Source organism: Molothrus aeneus, chromosome 14, assembly GCF_037042795.1.
Source record: "Molothrus aeneus isolate 106 chromosome 14, BPBGC_Maene_1.0, whole genome shotgun sequence".
Taxonomy (NCBI): domain Eukaryota; kingdom Metazoa; phylum Chordata; class Aves; order Passeriformes; family Icteridae; genus Molothrus; species Molothrus aeneus.
Window position 1 is genome coordinate 6,730,610 of NC_089659.1, and position 21,126 is coordinate 6,751,735.

The window sequence follows — 21,126 nt, forward strand, 5'->3', positions numbered from 1 at the left end:
CACACCTGCTCCTTTGTACTCAACACACAGCTTCATGTGCCCAGATATTCTCAGGGCAGTGGCAATATTGTGGAGACTGCTTTGCCCTGGGCCTGGTGCCTGTTGTCAGAGGCAGCGTGGGTCACACAGAGCTTTGGTCTCATCTCCTTCTGGGAGTCTGCCCTTAAGTGGCCTTGTTTTCTGCATTGTGATATTTCAGTCATTCATGAAGTCAGTGATAGATATGAGGTTTCAAACACATTCAAAACATAATTGCAGAGACAGATATAATTTCTGTTTGGCTCTGGGGAACTGCAGTACTGGGATAATCATTTGCATCACACCCACCCTAAAAATTCAAGTAATTTCAGGCATGAATTTGTAGTTTTAGCCAGTCTAAATAACATTTTTGTTATGATTTTACTCTGTCTGAAGAAGTATTTTACAATATTAAGTGCTCATTTTTAGCTTTCAAGTCCCAGAGCATATTTTAAACCTGTGTAACACCTACATGCCAAATCCCTAATTGCACAGCATTCCCTTGTTGAGTTAAATTTAAGGGTGTTGTTTTTTTCAGGGAGAATGTTACATTTGGTTTACTTTTTCTCTGTGACAGGGTGTGTGATCAGCTGCCTGGTGTGTGTGTGTCTGTGTCAGTGTTCATTGTGGTAGAGAGGCAAATTTGATTATTCCCTCGTCAGCTGGTTGAGGTTTCACGTGTACAATCTATGACACCACTAAAACAAAATAAATTTGTATATATATATATAAGTGGTCTTTAGCTCAAGGAGATAATGACCTATGTGGTAGATTAGGAAACTTATTTGGTATCTTGCTTGATTTCTGGGTTTTGGGGTTTTTTTAAGACATTTGTACATTATGTTTATTTACCTTTGACAGCCAGAAAATCTCCACAGTCAATATCAGTTTCAAGTAATGACCATAGAAGTTCTGTAGCTCTGGTATGTGCTGATTTGTACTTAGGAGTTTTAAACTCTTGACATTGGATAAAAAAATCTCTTTTTAGCATGAGGAATATAACAGAAAATCTAGTTTATACCAAGAAGTTGCTGCTTAGAGCTGGCTGCATTTTGAGACCTGGCTTTTTTGTCATTATTAAATGACTTGGTCCCATCCAGCCCTCATTGAATTCACTGGGAAAATTGCCAGTAGCATCAGTTGAGTTGAACTATGCCCTTAGAGAGGATATAAACCTCAGCAATGCTGATGAACTTTGTGCTGGTTTGGTTAAATTATTTTGTCATATTTTAAGCTGTGTTTATAAATGAGGAATAAACATTATATGTTTGCTGAAGGTATGAACAGTATTTGTTACAGATTATCTTCCTTACTAGAAGCCAAGGATGATGATAATCCATTGACCTGCTGACTCTGAATATAGTTAGGAAAAATAAGCACAAAATATTATTGTTCTCTTCTATGCTGTGTGTAACAGGTACCTTATTTCTGTGAGGCTTCTTAAGGTCTGGTGGAAGAAGGCTGAAAATTGGGAGTTTGAAATGTTCTAGCTTCTTTGGATCCTGATGAGCACTAGGTCTTACAAAGCTACAACATCATTGCATCTCCTGCAACTTGGTAGTGCCCAAGATGAGAAATATATTTCACAACAGCATTGAAAAGGGGATGCAGCTGAACTTGAATTTAAACTGAGAGCGCCTTGCATTTATTTGATCATCTCTGTTCTTTCCTCTGGTTCTACTAAAACACATGGAGGCAATTATATACAGATTTCAATTGAGAGAAGAATAATTTATGTAAATTATAATTACTTTAGCCAGAAAATGTCCTAAATAACAAACAATTAAATTCTATTAGGTGCTCAGTACTATTTTTTGTGCACTGGAGTCTGAATCAGCCTGTATGTGTGCATTGCACACCAAGACCTGAGTGAACTTCTCCCTCAGTCTAAAAGTGATGAATGAAATAGTCATTCTACTGAATTCTCAATTTTCCTGTGGTGGTATTCTTCAGCACATGTTAAGTTTAAGAACATGTGGTTAAAGAGTTGCACAGCATGTGAAAATGCTCAAGGGAGCAGAGGTGCCTGTTAGTAAATGAAAGCATTTATTAGAGCTGTAGGAGCACACACAAGCATTTCTGCAATAAAATACCCAAGCAGTTGATTCTGCTGATTCATCTGTACCCAGAGTTTGTGTTAATCAGGGATTGCTTTGTGACCCTTTTAAAAGACAAAATTTATTTCTGTCTATTCTGCCATCTCTTGCAGATCATTGCCAACGTTTCAAGCAAATACAAACATGTGGACTCCACTTTTAAGGAAGCATCCTACAGGTCCCCAGGAAGTTTTGAGTGGCAGTATTAAAAAAAATATCATTATAATAATGAGAAAAGATAAAGGCAAAACTAGAGTTCCAAAATGGTTTTTGGCTTAGGTATAGGTAAGAATTCAATCTGCACATATCGAGTGATAAGTTAAAGATTTTGAGTTGCTATACTTTGAAATGCATTTTAATCTTTGAAAATGGTACATGTACAAAAATAAGTGGACATTTCCAAGGAATGTTTCACAATTTGAGGCATTCAGGTGAAGGAAAAACAGACTGTAACAAGCACTGTCAGAAGGTTTTTATTGATTCAAATTAGTGTTATGTCTTGGGAATAATATCTGTAAAATATACCCTTTGTGGCAGCACTATGCCACATTTACTAGTAATGTGTGTGAAGAATAATGCACAGCAGCTAAACACAGCTCTGTTCACCCTTAGTACATTAATACACAGGCTGCTGGTGGGCATGTGAAGTACAATGGCAGTGAGGAAGTCATTGAGAGGTGTCGCCCAAACGCAGTACAGGCTTTGGCAAAGGCTTCATGGCTTCATTGCCTTCAGTGAATTTTGCAGAAACATCAAATCCCAGGACAGATCAAAATAAAAAAAAACAAAACAAAAAAAAAACAAACAAACAAAAAAAAAACCCCAACAACAAAACCCCAAACCAAAATACACTAAGAAATATGTTATATTCTATTAAACTCAGGCAATGAAATTGAGAGTTAAGGTTGAACTTCTTTTCCTATTCAACCCCCTTGTAGTAATCAGTCCCCTTAGAGTCACAGCACATTACCCATCTAATAAAGCTTCCTAATCGAGCTCTAGTGTCCTGAATGTAATTCATTTGATGCCAAAAATGCTCTTTAATTTCACATTTATGTAAGTTTGTTAGAGTTTATCAGTGGTTTATTGCAAGTCATAACTAGAATACTGGATTCCAGGTGTTTCTGGGAGGTTGATATCAACACTTTAATGTGCATTCATTTATTTAAAAAAATTACAACAAAAATAACCCCATAATATTATCTCAGCCAGCTCTTTTCTTTATGAATCAGATGTTTACTCTTATAAATACCACATGTTGGAAAGCTGTTTTATGTGACTGATGTTCTAATGACTGTTTGTCTTTTATGTCCTTCTGAAGATGTGGTTATAACCATTTTTCTCTTAGGCTCCTTTTCCCCCTCTTTTCTTTCAGTTTTGCTTTTGTTTCTCATACTGCAAATTTGAACTGACAGGAAGACTGTAATAGGACTCCAAAACATACCTTGAACACACATTGTTAAGCAAATTACAATTGCTGATGTCATTTACACGTGTTGCCTTTCAAAGGATGAACATGTTCATTTAATTTGCTTTTTAAATATCCATAACAGTGTCCCCAAGCATTTTAATAAAACAGAAACAGTTAATTATTGCTGAATAAGGGTACCCAAATATAGTGATCTGCAGCTTGCATTTAAATGTCTCTGACAGCACTTCTCCTTTGAAGAGAAAATTGTGTAAATTGCCAGTTATTATATTTTTTAATAAATAAGTCTTGACTCTGTTTCTCTTTTCTTCCCCACCCCTCTGCAATACTGTTCAACAACCCTACTTTCAGTGGGACCATTTCTATTACAGAGTGATTGAGCTCTGATTTACACATCAATTACCCAACTTCATGGAGATTTTCATGCTCCCCTAGCTGACATCAATGAAGCATAACTGCGTAAGCGCTTTATTTCATCCCACTTTTTGATAACTCAGACTGATAACTAATCATATTGAAAGACAATGTGCTATGATACAGGAAACAATAAATGCTCCCCTTTGAAACCTCATCTATTCTTTATATGCTTACTATCCAGGAGCTTATCTCTGCCATCCATTCCCCCAGAATTGTTCCTTCCAAATTCATGTTCAGGAAAGGTTTGGGGCTGCATAGGACTAAAACCAGGAGAAAACTGAGGTAAAAATAACATTTTCTGGGTGCTTGGTACATGTGGGAATAACTAAAAAGAATGAGGAACATGAGATATACTACCCAAACCCTTAGCTTATATTTCCATAATTCACCCAGGGGTCTCTTGGGCATTATTTTCTTTGGAGGCTTTAATCTTCTGTATTCTCTATTAAATCTGCTACAGGAATGGCATTGTTTCTAATGCAAATTGTGAAGAGATTTAGCTCATGTGGATAGATAACCAGTGACCATCTCAAGTGTTTCTCTGCAGAACTGTTGAACATCAAAGACAGAATATTCTATATTTTAAAATAAATCATTTATCTTGAAGTGCACTGATAGATATGTTCTGTGCTAGATATTCTCAGTAACTATTCGTGCTATGAAAAGGAAGACAACATTAAAGTAAACATTAAATATGAAAGATACTAAGAACTTTTAAAGCTATTTTTGCTATGTCTTGGTTTGTCTCTGTCAAGTAGGAAAATTACCAGGACAAAGATGTAAGCTCAGTGGTGATAAACAGAGGAAGAAGAATTTTGCTATTTTAAGTGTGGTAGTGCTTATATTGTTTATCATTAGTGAAACAAAGGCTTCAGATCAGCAGGGAAGATACATTAAGTTGGCCATATTTCTGCTTAAATATCAGATTTTGAAATTCCTCTCATTTACTTAATACATTTTATAACCTGCTATGAAATTTAAGACCTGAGGCTGCTTTTTCTTTTTTTATTTTTTTTTTTTCATTTGGAATAAATGCATTAAAATACCACTGTTTGTACTGGGAGAATCTGCATAGATGAAGGAAGGCAGTTCTTCCTTTGTACAGAGTTGTGGTTGTACTCTGCTTTTACATTAAATCAGTGGAGTTATGTAGAGGAGAATTCCAATTGTAATGTATTTGTCAGAAGTAGTCTTTCACCTAGTTTGATTGCCAGGTGAAATGCTCTTTGCCTTGTGCTTTTAAGAATTGCACAGGTGTAGAAAATCAAGTATGTATTTGAACTGTGGGGGAAATCCTCATTGACCTGAGCTGGATTTCTCCTGTAAGTTAAATAAACTCTGAGTGGGTTTTGATTTGGGATGTTTTGTACCTCATGCAGGCATATGAGTTAGTTTTTGAGGAAGCCCAGTTTCCGAGTTTACTTCTCCAACTTCCTGAGTACATGTGGGCAAAGTAAAAACTATGAAGCAACAACCTTGGGAAAGGACTTTCAGTTCTCAAATTCGTATTATTTTATATCCACTGTGTCTTAGTTTAGAAGCTTGTGTTTATATTTTGCTTCCACAAATTACAAACATTTCAGTTTGAGAACTTCTTTCATCATTTAGGCATATCTGATATTTTAAGGGGAGGGGGGTGGAACAGGAAAATGTTTGATTTGATATAGTGTGCATTTTTGTGAATTGAGACATGTTATTGAGAACAGCAACTACTTCTTCCTTAAATTGTGGATAAATGCTGGCTTTTTTGAATGTCATTCATTTATTCTCATGGATGTATTCTGTCACTGCTATAAAGCCTCTCTGCTCCTGCTTTTTTATTGATTCTTTCCCTGTTGGGCTCTTGTTGTTTTGACTGAATCAACAGAGCCGTGTTCTGTTCTCATTCGTGATTTGTCTGCAACATGAGGTGTTTGATAATTTTTCTCTCTTCTACTTTTTCTTAATATCACAGAGACTACTCCTTCAAACTTGCCTGGTCTGACTTCTTTCTTCTGCTCCTTCTCCAGTCTTTCAGGCTCTTTCCTAGTCTTCTGTGCTTTGGGAGACTTCTGTGGCTTTAGTTAGCACAACTTTGAAAATGAACCCCAAACGCTAGGGCTCAGCCTTTAGCTGTTGGTCTCATTTCATCAGCTTCCCTTTAACTCTTCCCTATAACCTCTTACTTTGTTGCAGTCTGTCCTAAAAGGTTTTTTCTTTTTCCTCCACATCTTTTGCACCACATCCTCTCACTTTCACCAGAGATGACTGCACTGTACTTTCCAGTGCCCCAAATTTTATTCTCCTTCTTGTTCTCCTTTTGTAGCCAGCGCTCATCTGACTTTTATCTCTTATCTCCAGATCCACATTTTTAGCTTCTAGTCCAAAACCTGTGTGTATGTCTGTTATCTTTTGCCTTGATATAACCTCCTTCTGCCTCAGCCACCTCCTCCTCTTCTCTGTTCTCCAGGGACTGGGCTGGATTGTCCCTGCAGCCATCGTGGGCTGCAGTGGGGTGCAGCTGCAGCTCTGCTGTCCTTGTTGGCACCCTGCAGGCTCACACAGGCTGAGCACCTAGCCTGTCACAGGGAGCAGCTCACCACTGTCTCCACACTGTGCCTGTGGCTGAGAAGAATGGCAAATGGATCTGTGCTGCTCTGATTGCAAAGCAGTAAATATCCAATGCTGTTATTCAAAATGCATTTTGCCCCAGTGTTAGCATACCAAAACAACATTGCAGTTTTAGTTGCTATTCTTTCTGCCATATCTGCCACACTGGTAATTTGTAGGTTGATGGTCTGCTGTGCTCTTGTACTATTCTTAATGCTCACCATTCCTGATCTTCTCAGATTTATATACAGGCTTCCCCATACAAATTCAATTATTAATCTAATAAGTGGTAACAAAACTATAGAGCTCACATATTTAAACTGTATTGTCATGTAATGGTTGTGTCTAGGGAGCTGCCCTCTTGGATATAGTGAATATTGTGGCCCACAGCTGTTTTCTTCTGTATCTCTTTTATAAAATGTTTATGAAAGCCTGTATTGTGATATCCTGCTCTCCTGGCTTTAGAGGAGTCATGAAGTACTTCTCCTACAAGTGAGACAGACTGAACTCTGATGTTCCTCACAGTATCTGACTATAGTTTTCACTGACACCTTCACCACTAATCACATATCTGTATTTCACAGAACATTAGTTAAGCTAAAAATTAAACATAAGTCCCAGAGATTGCATTGTGTCTGCAGTAAGAATTTCTGGATAGTGTCCCATTAGGTTCTCTGCACTGCAGCCTTAAGATCTAATCAGCATCCCTCTTTGAATTATACAGAACCCAAATAAGTTGTTATCATAATCTGTGTATGATCTCACAATATTTGACTTCCTGTAGCCACAACCAGCTCTGTGTCAAGCACTGTCATAGCAAAAGTATATTTGCAGAGAAATAAACCAAGTAATGGTCTTGACAGGATGAACAACCACTTCCTTTTGCATAGATACTTTGTACACTTAAAGCTGCCCTGTGACTGCCAGTAGGAAGTTCAAAATGCAGCTTTAATTTTATTATTTGTTTTGTTCTCACAAGAGAATATATGAGAGTGAGATTTGGATTGAAGCAGAGATAACAATTTACTTAAGGTTTTGTTTGTGTTGAAACATGGATTCTCACAGTTTTGTAGACTGTAAACGTTTTTTGGGTCTAGGGCTTGAGGTGTGCCTTTGTACTCACCTCTTGGGTGCCTGAAATAGAGATCTTTCATAAACATAATAAAAGAGAAACACTTCAATGTGTTGTGTTGGAAAATACTGTATTTTCAAACTTTTAATGTTAACATTCTAAACACTGTGTTAGTTTAAGTTAATGTCTTTTAAAGTGATTATGCCACTTTGAATTACACCGGTGCTGTTTTCATAGTTTTTGAAGTTGTGGTTTTGTAATGTGTCATAAAGTGCATCTTAGTATTTTTTGAGTCTTTGCTGCTTTTTCTCAGATAGGATATGGCATAATGCCTCACTTGGTTTCCTAAATACTTTGCATGCTTGTGACCTGAGCTGGCTTTTAGACAACAAAATGCTGTAACCTCACATGAGGGGTGAGATGGGTTGTGTGCTGTACTCTGTGATCTCTGTGACCAGATTGTTTGATCTGAACGTGCCCAGGATTTCACCCTGGAACCCCAGGCCCTGGAAGCCATTGGGAAGCTGTAAAATGCAGCTCTAACTTTCATGAATAATTCTTTCTGAAGTGAATGCTGGGATGGGAGCGCTTCCATAGCAAACATTGCTTATGCAGGATATAAAATCTTGCTTAGACTAGATGCGTGAGACTGGGCTTACAACTTCACTATGACCTGATCTTGCTGAAGAGTCACACAGTCTGTGGGTCAAACTGCCAGAGAAATCTCTGGAAAGATTCCCTCATGAGAGGGATAAATATAGTGTGTTCCTACTGCTTCTGGGCTGGAATATTTCTGAGTTAACCCCACCCCCTACTCCAGCAAAGCTGTGGGGAGAGATGAAATCAGCCTTGGCCTCATCTTTGGGTGCCACTTTGGGAAACAGCTTGCATTCACTTACTCCCATATTTGTGGATGATAATCTTGATATAGGATTTGAAAGGAATTCTCCCCTTCACCTTTTAGCAAACAGGTTGCTTGTGATTTGCAGTGTTACATTGGCAATGTGGTCATGTCTAGAATAGAAAAGTGACTGTCCTTACAACAATTTCCTCCTCTGTCTCCCTCAGGAGACCAGCAAACAGTGCCAGCAAACTTTCTGCAAAAATACGGCATTGATTATAACACTGATCTGGAGCTTGCTCTTGGTGTTAGTGATGTCGGTACATCAGGAGGTGTTATAAACAATTAAATTAAATAAAACAAAACATGGCATATTTTCAGCCTTCTAATTTGTAGAAGGAAAATGTGGATGGCAATCATTCAGCTCAGCCTATGTAGGTGGCTTTGCATTCAGTTTACAAGCCATAATCAAGCCTTATTCAATCCAAGTCTGAGTGGTCTTGAATTGCTTAAACCAATTATTAATTCATATTTTTTTATTTAGAAATCTCATTGTGGCATGTCTTCTTTTCTTTCCTTGCGTGTATAAAAACAGGTGTATAAGTGTAAGGCTACATGGAGTCATCAAGCAACAGACATATGCTTTCCTGTGCTCTCCACAGGGCTTGCAGGTTCAAACACAACCTGCCTGAATCATAAGAACTTTAATTGAGTAGATAAAGAGGTCCTCATAATTATAAACTGCAGTAGGTATAACAAGAGGCTAAATACATAGCTGTGGTTTTAATTAGCTGGTGCTTCAAATTAGTAATTGTGGTTTCACTCAGAAATCAGTGACTTTATACACTGTTAAAGCCTCATCACTGTGCAGTTCATTCCTCATTATATCTCTCGGTGTGAAGCTTTCAATACAATATCATGCTGAGTTAAAAAGGCAAAAGTTGTAGATATTTGGTTATCTTCCAAGTGCAGTGGAGCTCTATGGAGATTTAATTCATTCTTGCCCGAGATAGGAGAATTAAGTGTTCTTTGTTACAGCTGGAATATGTGTGTTTGTGTGTAAGCATCTGTACATACAGGCTGTGTGTGGATGTGTGCATGCACGGCCAGGATCTATCAGGGAGATTGTGCTTACTGCAGATAACATCAGGGCATGCACCGAATCTGCTATTCAAATTGTCATCTGGAATTCGGGAGCTAATTAACTGACACAAAGCAGAGCCAAAAGCCTCATAACAAATCAAATGCGGCTTGAAAGCACAGAAGTGTCCCTTAATGCTTGTCACATGAGAGGTTGTCAGTGCAAGTTGAAGTATGCATCTTTTCCTTTCCTCTTTCCTTTGCTATTTTTCCCTCTCCTTCAGGGTTTTAATTATATCTCTTCCCTCAGAGGAGCAGGAGGTAGTTTGCAGAGCCAAGAGACCAAAGTACTTCAGTGTTATTCAGGGGAGAAGTGAATGTGGTCTCTCAGCCTGTCATCTAGGTCTGGCAGGTGCGCAAAGCAAGCTGACACGCAGATAAGTGCCACTCACCATTGCTACACCGAGGTGCTAGATCCTTTTCTGTGTTTGTGTGCAGAATTATCTGATCCTGGCATCAACTATCCTAAAATCTTTTCTGGCAGCCTGCTTCTACAAAACCCTTCTTAACCCCTCCTTGACATCTCCAATGAAGCCATACATAAATTTTAACAAGAAGTGGGACAGAATTAGGTGGTCTAAATCACACGAGGCTAAAGTGAAGCCTTGGGATGGATGTTCAGTGTAATGGATTTGTAGATGTTGCTGAGCTTCCTTGCCTTCACATTTGCTTTCCCTGCACAGACCCATGCTTTGTGGGCACACATGTTTGTGTGCAGGTGCATGTGTGTTTACAGGCTGCTAGTACAAGGATGTCAAAATGTATTTTATTCTTCTGCATAATGCTCTGTGAATTGGTAAACAATATTTTCATTGTTTCATTGAATCACTTTCCATTTTAGAAGTGTACTGACTGCCCTACTGCCCAATTTTGCAGTTTTATGATTCCAGATTTAAATTTGGGAAAATTATTCAGTGGCTGTTTCTTTCAGAATTGTCCTCGGGACTTACATTGTTTGTGATGGTTTGTTGCTATTACTGATAGTAATAAACATGTAACAAAATGACGGGAAAAATAATGTGTTGTCCTTTTTGTCTTTCTCCAGTCACTATGAGCAAGACCGGAGTGCACTTAAGCGGAAGGAATGGGAGAGAAGGAACCAGGAGGTCCAGCAAGATGAAGATCTCTTTGCTTCAGGTTTTAACCTCTTTGGGGAACCCTACAAGGTAAATTACATTGTTACATTTTGCATTTTCAGAATGTCTTACACAAATACAAATAAAGCTTCTCATCAGCTCTGAGAAATGGAAGTATTGCATCTGCCTTGGTACTTCCACTCTTGAATACACTGATTATCCAAATCAGCATAGGGCAGCAGAGCAAACTGAATGTGCTGCCCAGGTTGCATTGGCAGAATCAGGAGTTTTGGTTACAGTCCAGTTCAAGATTTCTTCCTCTTAACATACAGCAAAGTCCTGCAGTAGAAGTATGTGCAGCTGGTATTTCTACAAGTGGTTTGTACCTACAAAGCTTAGAATAACTTCTTTCATTTTTAGGAAGAAAATATATCTGAGTTTTTAAAACCAATGTCCTCTCTATAAATAATGAGTCCATAATCTTTCTTGTGCAATCATAGCCATCCAAAGAAGTCTTTTGGGAGACTGAATCTTTGGGGAGCATAACAAGGATATGAAAGGGACTTTTGTTACAAGTCTTATTCTCTCTAAGGAGCTTTGCTGCCTGAGATTTTTATCACCAAGGGATGTCCCCCTTTATGATTTCTGCTGCTTTGATTTTCAGTAAGACATTCCCTAAAGAATTCATCAGAATGTAAATTTCCGTATCTCTTTCTCCTCCCAATCAGTGACATCCATTGAAAGGCCACCACTTCATCTTTCCATTTTACATTGTTAGCAGCTGTAAGGGAGGATGAGGGCTCTTTGAAAATCACCCAAAAAGGAGGAGAAAAGGCTGCCATTATTATCACATGGTGTCTAATAATTATAGACCATGAAATATGTGGTGGATGCACTTGACTCCTGGCTGTACTTTGGTTCAGGCAGGCTGAGGAGCAGTAGGCCTTTGTTTCTTGGCATGAGTTTGCCAGCTGGAAAGCCCCTGGCTCATGTTCAAGACAGTGAAGGTGTCTTGACAAACATTTCAAAAGGTGGTTTGGAAACCACCTTTTGAAATGTTTTTCAAGTGGAAGATAACCAAGTGGAAGATAACCAAAGTACAGAGCAAGATATCAGAGCTAAAGTGAAGACATCTATCTTATCTATTGCATTGATTAGCAGCCAACTACTTTACCCTATAAATGTCACCCCCAGGATGAGTCCAATTTGATCTCTCCCTGAAGTGCAGCTGCACTACACCCCAGGTGACCCTCTGCTTGAGCAGGGATGCCTCTCAGGGATAAAGATTCCTTCTTTACCCAAAGCTGAGATCCCTTACCTGTGACATACACTTGGTAAGTGGCTCATACCATGCTGAATTAATCCTATAGAGCATTACTAGTCCATGTAGCTACTCAGTATTATTGTAAATATTGAATGGATAATTCCATCAGACTAATGTAAATGGTTATTTGGATTTCAGGAGGTAGACTAGTATGCAAAACACTGCAAAATTTTGTGGCAAGAACTAAAATCATATATCACCAATATCTATTGTATAATAAGAATGACAATATCTTATTTTGGATCTATTTAGTGTGTGTATTTGCACCAGGTGTACACAGAGCATGTGGTTTCTTTTCAAAAACTGAATGACTAAAAAGCCAAAAATTATTCTGATGGTCTTTCTGGGCAATTTTTTTTAAGTTGCTTTTCACCTGCTTGGCAGAGAAGTTTGTAAAGTTCGTCTGATTAAGGAAAATATAATACAATATTGCCCTAAGAAAGCATTATAAGTTGTGAAAGATAAAAATTGATAGGAAATTGCATGGAAAAGTAGTTAAATATTCAGTATTTAAATCAGTCTTAAATTTGAAGAAACAAGTAGAAGCAAAACTAGATAGGAAAGCTAGGTCTTGCTTTCATTAGGAGAAAAGAAAGGGATGAAGTGATAGCCCACTGTTTCCTTTTTAAGTTCTGCATTGCTAAGACCCAGCCATAGTAGAGTTTCCTAGGCACTAATAAAAGCTAAATCTAACTCTGTATGTATGTAGTGATTTTTATTCCTAAGTAAGTGCAAAATTGAATTCAGGAGTTTGTTTGCATTTTTTCTAAGACAAGTGAAGAGACCCTGATGTGAGAACAAATATCCTGCACGTGCAGTCAGAATTTCTTCTCTATTTTGAGATGACCAGATGTTTCTGTGTTCATGAGACTCAAGGCCTTGTGCACACAAGAAGCTGCCCTTGTCTCTCCTGGTCACTCTCAGTGGGAGCAGAGTGAGATAAACCACTGCCAGCAAAGTGCTGTGGCCTCTGATGGGCACAGGCTCCACATCCTCACTGGGCTGGCTCTGCTGCTGAGCATCAGCTCCTGGTACAGCTGGTACATTTCTGAAAGATCTGAGGGTGGGAGCTGACATGGAGACTACAGTGACAAAGAGGAGGTTGGGAATAGCAGGTTTCAGGAAACATTTCTTTCCTTTTCTTTCCTTTTCTTTCCTTTTCTTTCCTTTTCTTTCCTTTTCTTTCCTTTTCTTTCCTTTTCTTTCCTTTTCTTTCCTTTTCTTTCCTTTTCTTTCCTTTTCTTTCTTTTCTTTCCTTTCCTTTCTTTCCTTTCTTTCCTTTCTTTCCTTTCTTTCCTTTCTTTCCTTTCTTTCCTTTCTTTCCTTTCTTTCCTTTCTTTCCTTTCTTTCCTTTCTTTCCTTTCTTTCCTTTCTTTCCTTTCTTTCCTTTCTTTCCTTTCTTTCCTTTCTTTCCTTTCTTTCCTTTCTTTCCTTTCTTTCCTTTCTTTCCTTTCTTTCCTTTCTTTCCTTTCTTTCCTTTCTTTTCTTCACAGACCTAGTGTCCTTACTTGTTTATCATTCCTTCCTCATTTGCTTCAACAGTATCCAGAGGAGGGACCAGGTAGGGTGAGGGCAGGGCAAACTACCACTGCTGTTTCTGAAGTTTTAAAGACTGAGCAACTGGCAGCTGTTTTAAGACTGCACTAAGAAATTGATATTAAAAGTTGCATTAAAAGAGCAAGGAGCTGAGATTTTCTCATGGAGCCTACTGCCATTGTGTATCATGAGATGTGTGGAGTATCTGCCTTCATCTATCATCTCTCTGCTCTAGCTGTTACAGCCTCTTTCTTTCCCTCTGTCAAATAAAACGTGGGTGTTCATTATAGTTTTGGACAAATGCGTGTTTCTACATTGATTCTTTGTAGTTTATGTATGTGTGTACTTAGATGAAAAGAGATACTTATTTCTGTGGGTGTATAAAATAAATTTTTCCATGCTTGTTAGAAGATAAATGTCTCCTTTTGAAGCTCCACTGTCTCATGTGGGAAAACAACACCTTTGACAATGTGATGACATCCAGCATTATTTTGGGAAGGTCAGGCAGTAAGGGTTGTGTTGCTCTTTAATGCAAGTGGGTTGCAGGTCCTGCCTTCAAACCCTGGTGCAACCTGTTCATGCTGGATTTTGCAGAAGGGATCAGAGAAGGGCCTGCAGTGTAACAGCAACAGACATTTGAAAAAGCAGTGTTGGAGCTTTCCTGAGAAAAGCTGTAATTTTACTACTGAATTGTTGATACCTTTTAATGTTTTGAATTACTCACAGATGAGTATTTTAAAAGAAAACAGTAGGAGTATTTATGTTACTTTTCAAAGGAATTGCTGCAGAAGAGTTCAGCTTGAGAAAGAGAACCTAATGGGCAGCATTTCCATTGTGGAGCCTTTGGTGAATATTAAATCATTTATCTTTTTCAGGTAAAGCCCCTCCATGCTTTTCAAGCTTAGCATAAAAAAGATCTCAGCTTCTAATCTGTGGAGGTTAGTTTAACTATGAGGCATAAGAAGTGAATGAATTATGAAACCTCAAGTTTCACACAAATTTTCAAAAAACCCTTGTAAATGGGGCCTATAACTTTGAGTGTATTAGTTCTTTTCTTTGTAAAACTATAATGCAATAGCTAGCTAGCAAATTAGTCTTCCAGTAGGATTCTATTATAGATAGCTTTTGAAAGAAATAGAAGCAAATGCAGGAAGATGGGCATTTCCTAAATTAAGAGAAGCCTAGAATGAGGGGGAATGCTACTAGCCATGAGTCATAAACCAGGCATATAATTTATGCCTTGGAATACTCAAAATGCTGCATTTCCTTGATAGCAAAAATATTGTGATTCAGCATGCTGTTCAAAAAATAAGACAGACAGAGGTTTTCTTTAGGAAATCAGCCAATTACCCAGCATATGAAGGTAGAAATTGTCCCCAGTCTGGAAGTAACAAAGAGCAAGGAGAAGTTATGACTGGATTTTGTGTTTCTCATGCTGGTATCCGGGCTTGTCAAGAGTACTATGCTTCTTGTGCAAGTTCTGAATTTGTTGTGGAAATAAAGTAAAAACATTATTGTTATGCTTTATGTCTTAAATGCAGATGGAACAGTGCACTACATTCCTGAGCTCATTCAGATTGTGGTGTGATGCCTAAGTCTGATCTTAGCTGTGTGTGCTCTAATTTTATTTAAATGTAAGCCAAATTACCATTAATAATGGGGTTTTTTGCTTTGTAGTCTCGTCCAAAGGCCACTGAAGAGAGTAATTATCTTTCCATTGACTTCAGTAACCATTGGATATGAGCTTTAGTGTACTTAAAATACACTAAGGATGTTTAAAATAATTTAATCTCCATGGTTTTCAGTAAATATGTTTTTATTAATGTTCCCTGTAAAAGACTATGAATAATAATAATAATACCTAACATTTATACAATGTCTTTTATCCCCAGGATGTGAGCATTAGTCATAAAATAGAGTTAATATAATGCAAAGTTATATTTATCATCATGTGACATGTAAAAGAAAATACATGGAGAGAATTAGGTACCTCCAACATAAAATAATTGAAAAGATCTACTTTCAAGTTAAAACATTTTCTCTGTGAGGATCTAGACAAGAGCCATTTAGTGTGCTGGGATGTTGAAGTGTTACAGTTATGATATGTTGTCAGTACCTTTATTTTTTTTTTAACTTGTGCTTTCTGGAAAGTAAGCTAAATGCTCCCTGGAAGTGTAGCTGAACCACAGAGGTGAAGGTTGGTGGTCAGGGGTGTTTTTGGTACTGTTATTTCCCATGTTCTATCCCGTAAGGAGTTAAAGTGTTTGGGCAGGGAGGAAGCAGAACAAGTATGTAAGTGTTTAGACTTCGAATCATAATTCCTGCTGGGCCCTTAAGCACAATGGAATCTCCTTGTTTTAAATTTGGGGGTTGAACAGAGAAAGCCTGGTTTTGGCTGCTGCCCAAACAACTCATTGTGCAATTCAGTTGAAGGAGACTGCTCATATACAAAGAGCTTATTCTTGGCTTAGCTAGAATATAATTTTTGCCACTAAAATGACCAACCCAGGGACTTAGTGAATTAAAGTGATTCGTGGTTCTCCACAACTGGGATTATTAACTGTATCACTTAGGAGCACTGGCAAAATGTATAGAGACGGGAACAACATTGAACAGTTAATTTTTAAATCACTGCCTCAGTGCAGTGCTAATATATGTTACAATCCCTGAGAATGAGCAAAAGGAAATTTGCATTTATTATCTTCTTTTTTTAACATTTTTCATGGCATATTCACTACTCTGCTCATCCTCTGACTAGTTCAGCAGTGTCTAATGTAAGTAGATATTTCAGGAGAAATCCATGCATGAATTTTTTCATCGTTCAAACTTCTCTTTAGTACTTGGGGAAAGTGGGATCAGGGGCATAGTAGGATTCCTCACCAAAGAACTGTGACACTCTCTAACCAAGCACAAGCTCCTACTGCTGATTTTTCCCATCTCAATGGCCTGGCGTTAAGGTGCCATTGGACTGTGGCACTACTTGTTTTATTGAGTGAAAAAAACCCCTCCAAACAGAAGTAGAGTTGGCTGTATGATGACATAACTTTGTCATTTAATTCCAGACTGTAGAACTGAACCATCTGCTTGAACAGGAACTGTAGTTCAGCTTTGTTTTTATCCTTTGAGTCTTGTAAAGCCATGAGCATGGGGAATAAGATGTTTTAGTTCTCTGCTGGTCACTTCAGTTGAACAGAAAGGTCAGTAGGAAGGCTGCTGCTTTGCATCCATGTGGGGTGAGTTAGAACAGGAAGAGAGAGGAAATCAGCTGTGTATTAATTATAGCTTCCAACTTATTTCTCCAGCTTTTTACAAGTGAAAGGGAAAAGGAAAAAGAAACTTAATGCTTCAAAAGAAAAAGTATAATAGCAGTGAAACAAATATGAGTCAGTACTTATTTAATAATTACTGGAAATCAAAGAAAAGCAGGATTAAGAAACACAACCAGCCTGCAGACAGCAGAAGAATCCTGATGCTTAAGAATGTGGCAATCATGTCTGTTTATGTTCTACGAGAAAATATTTTTGAATGATCTTTTAGTTGAACCTACCATAGCGTGTGGTAGAAGCTTTTTCTTCTCTGAATTCAGATTAGATACTTCAGGTCAAACTCTACTTTCTATGGAAAAGTAATTGAAGTTAAACTGGAGTGAAGAGTTTGGTTGCTATTACAGATTGCCCAGCTTCTATTTATGGCAGGACTGTGGGTCAAGGGGCTGATAGAGCAATAACATACTTATATCAACTGTGTGATTACAATTCAAATGCTCAGTAGCCAGTAATTGTGCATTCGTGTTTCGCACAATATGAAATGTACAAGCCCAACATCTCTGACATAAACCCAGCTTATTTTGTGCCTAACATCCATAACTGATGCAATTTAAACACTTCTCTGAGAGCATATTTAAGAAAATGGGAAGCAGTAGACAAGTGTTACTGATGCAAGCCTGTTTCAAGAGATTCTTTGAACACAGTTATTGATAGGTTTTTCTTACATAACATATGCAAGATGTAATTGAAATTTAATTAAATGTCAGCATGACACCATTAAACAGCTAACATTTGCCATCTTCTAAGACAACTATTCTGAGCAGTAACTTGTAAATCAGGAATTTACTCACGCTTTTCTTGTCTTTTTCTTTATTTATATATTTTAGACAAATAAAGGCGACGCCCTTGCAAACCGTGTCCAGAACACATTGGGAAATTATGATGAGATGAAGGATCTGTTAACCAACCACTCCAACCAGAGCCACCTTGTAGGAATCCCAAAGAATTCTATCCCACAGACCCCCATTGACAAAAATGAACAGAACTTTTTCCCAGAACCGAGGAACAGGATGATCCCATCTCATCAGATCAGCAGCAACTCATCAACATCAATGCCTCCACCTTCTTCATTGTCATCTAATTCTACTTTGCTGCACGGCCACCAGAGCAGCAGGAAGTCGAGGACAGACTGGTCACGCAGTGGTCACAACTCCAGTGGGGCCCAGCCAAGCCAATCCACTGGTCAGCAGAGTCGGACAAAGCACAGCTCTTCTCATGACCAGTCACAGGGCAGGTATGAAGATCTCTACAACTGCCAGAGTGAGCAGCATAAAAGTGGGGGAACTGAGGAGGCAAATGCTATGGCAACATCTTCACATTCAAGGAGGCACACTCATGCAAAGTCAGCATCTGGAGAACACACTTACAAAGAAAACAGTCATTCGAAGTCACCCACAGAGCTTGAGTTTGTAGGCCATGGTCCTGGATCTCCACTTCCTTCCACTTCTTTGTTAACTGCAAACAATGGTCTTTCCACTCAGAATTTCCCACCAGGACTTCACTGTAAGAACAGCATGGTCCAGCAAAAGCCTACAGCTTATGTCAGGCCTATGGATGGTCAGGACCAGGTACCCAATGACTCACCTGAACTGAAACCCCCAATAGAAATTGAGAGTGGATATGGAAATCAGTCCTTTGGAGCACTGCTGGAAGGAAAAGTGAACACACCTAGTTCGAAGAACAAAGTACCAAAGCTCAACATTCCTCCTGTTAGTGAAGTAAGTGGTTAAAAATATCTTCTCTCTAGTACTGCTTGGGTATTACATTCACTAAATATTTTTATCTGGAAATATGCAGTTGCACTACTGGAATAAACAATACAGTGTATTCCTTTTCCTAGACTGTGCATGACTTCTTTCAGCAGTTTGTTGTGATAGTCCCAGTAGCAATATTTAATGTAGTTTTTAAAGCACAGCTTGGAATACTAACATTTCTTGTTTATGATTAATATTAAAAGGCTAGATCTCTGTTGGGTCTAATATATGTGTACCAGCTATACTGGTTCTGGACAGGGAACTCTAATATCTCAGTTCATCTGCAATTTTCACTCTTGAATTCTCAGTTAGTAGGTAGTTTGATAGACAGATTGCTATTTTAAATTCTAAGGAAAAATGGCAGTGTTCAAATTTCAGTGGTACTAAACAGTCCTGCCAGTAAGGAGTTTATTTGCAGAGTTTGCTTAATTCCTTTTTTTCTTTTTATTGGAATTAATATGACTTAAGTTGTGAATAATGCTTATGAAAATGTGTCCCATTGAAGCATTTATGCATTTTGAAGAGCTCTTAATACTGGGATTCAGTCCCAATCTCTGCAACCAACAGTTTAAGCTGTTGAATTTTGTATTGCTGGTCAGAACAGTAGTCCTGTGAGGAACATTTTAGTTGGTTCATATTCGTGTCCATTCCAAGCACAAATGTATAATAAGGATATGGATTGAACTATTTATACTCTGTGTATTTTTTCTCTTACTCTGAGTTGCTCTAAGCCTGTAACCTTTGGAAGGTAGGTGTACAGTGTACATATAAGCAGAATTGCAAGATGGGTTTTTCATAGCTTTCTCTTTTCCCAAAAATATTTCCCTGCTTGGTAATATTTTTATCCTAGGAATGAGGAGCGATGCATTCTTAAGCTACTTTATTGCAGAAGGTCAGCTTTTTCTATTGGAATAATTGTTTCAAGCCAATAATTTGTTTGACTATTTAAAAACTTGATGTTATTTATTAACATTCCAGGCAGCAACAAAGACTGATGTGTTTTGCAGTAGAGCTTGGAATAATTTTCTGGGAACTGCATCTGAAAACAGTAAAAGGCCTATTTATATCAAGTGGAAGCTGAGGGTTGCTTGCAGATGGTGTTTTATTAGAAAATGTATTTGTTAATAAACGTAGCTTTCTGCAAGATTACTTTACAGATGTTTCTGTTTATTTTTACCTTGGGTTAAAAATCTGCTGGTGTAGATGACTTCAGAGTCTGCTGCGATTTGTCGCTAGCATTGTTTGGCAAGTAAATAATTGCATGCAAAGGAAATAATGATGTTGCAAAAGCAAATACTTTTTTTTCGCTCCTGCCATCTATTAACGCTATGAGTCAATAGAAGCACTTTAAAGTGCAGAATTAATGCAAAGTATTTTTGGAAATAAATTGTACTTTTGCAATTTGTGTCAACTACTAAGAATGCATTTTTAATTTCTTTACTTTTTGAGTGAAATCCTGCCACTATGAAATCGATTGAGTTGTTAACAATGTTTTTTGGGTGCAGAATTTCACCCACATTCTTCTTGCATAGCTCTAGGAACATCTGATATGAATTGTTGTTTTTGGAAGGATTCCTAGTTGCAAAGTTGAAAAATTGCATTATGAATTTGTTGCTATTTTAGTTTATATCCTGCATAGTGAAAAGTATAGGTGCATAATTAATTTCATGTTCAGATAAATGGTAAACTCTAGGAAATTTAGAAATGAAAGTAGATAATAATCTTCAAGCAGTCTGCATTTTGAGAGTGAATAGTAAGTTGAAGAGGGAAAGAAAACCCAAAGCTGTGACAAAATAACTTTCTTTTCTGAGACAGAACCCAGGAAAATAGCCAGACTGATGGATCTTTTACAGGCAAATCTCCTCCTGAGTTTGGAGAGTTAGATTTTTTTGCCTGTGTCAGGACTGTGAACTTTGGCCCTCTGTGTTTTTCCACAGATGTGTATCCTGAATTTGATTTACCTTGCGTTCAGCTATAAAACTCCTTCCAATCCAACATTATAGATAACTGCTTTAGTTTAAGCTTAATCAGAACTGACAGTGCACACCTGTGAAACCCATAACCTTTTCAGAATGACTGCAGTGAGTGGCTCTGTTGTAATCTTTATACAATTGATGTGGAGGCTTACGATCCTTTGGTGGTGCTTATCAATTTATGAACCTTCCCAAGCCACCTCGAGCCATAGTGATCTGCTTGAAACAATTTTGTTCCTACTCCATGGGTTTCCATCTTAACACTGTTCCATGTGCTGGTGGTGATCTTCAAGCTAGCAATAGGAGAATTGTTTTGGGGCATTTCTGCATAATTTGCTCTGTGGTTTTCCCTGATATCTGAGTCCATTTTTTCAAGTTCCTGAGTGTATGCAGATAGAATGCATTCTGAAAGGTTTTTAGTGATTCTTTCAAAGTTTTGCTTGTTTTTAAGGTGAGGAATTCTGTAAAGAAATAAAATTCCTAGGTGATGGTCCTGCAATAATAGCATCCATTAGGGCATGCAGTGTTGGAAAAG

General features: G+C 38.0%; 1 protein-coding gene across 1 annotated transcript in view; it reads left to right on the forward strand.

Annotated features, from left to right (window-relative positions):
* The window catches only part of AFF2 (ALF transcription elongation factor 2), a 304,091-nt gene that overhangs the window by 45,185 nt on the left and 237,780 nt on the right, over positions 1-21,126 (forward strand). Inside the window, exons 2-3 of the mRNA XM_066559790.1 lie at positions 10,648-10,768; positions 17,692-18,582. Of these exons, the coding sequence (XP_066415887.1) occupies positions 10,648-10,768; positions 17,692-18,582 (1,012 nt within the window). The remainder of the gene's footprint in view (positions 1-10,647; positions 10,769-17,691; positions 18,583-21,126) is intronic.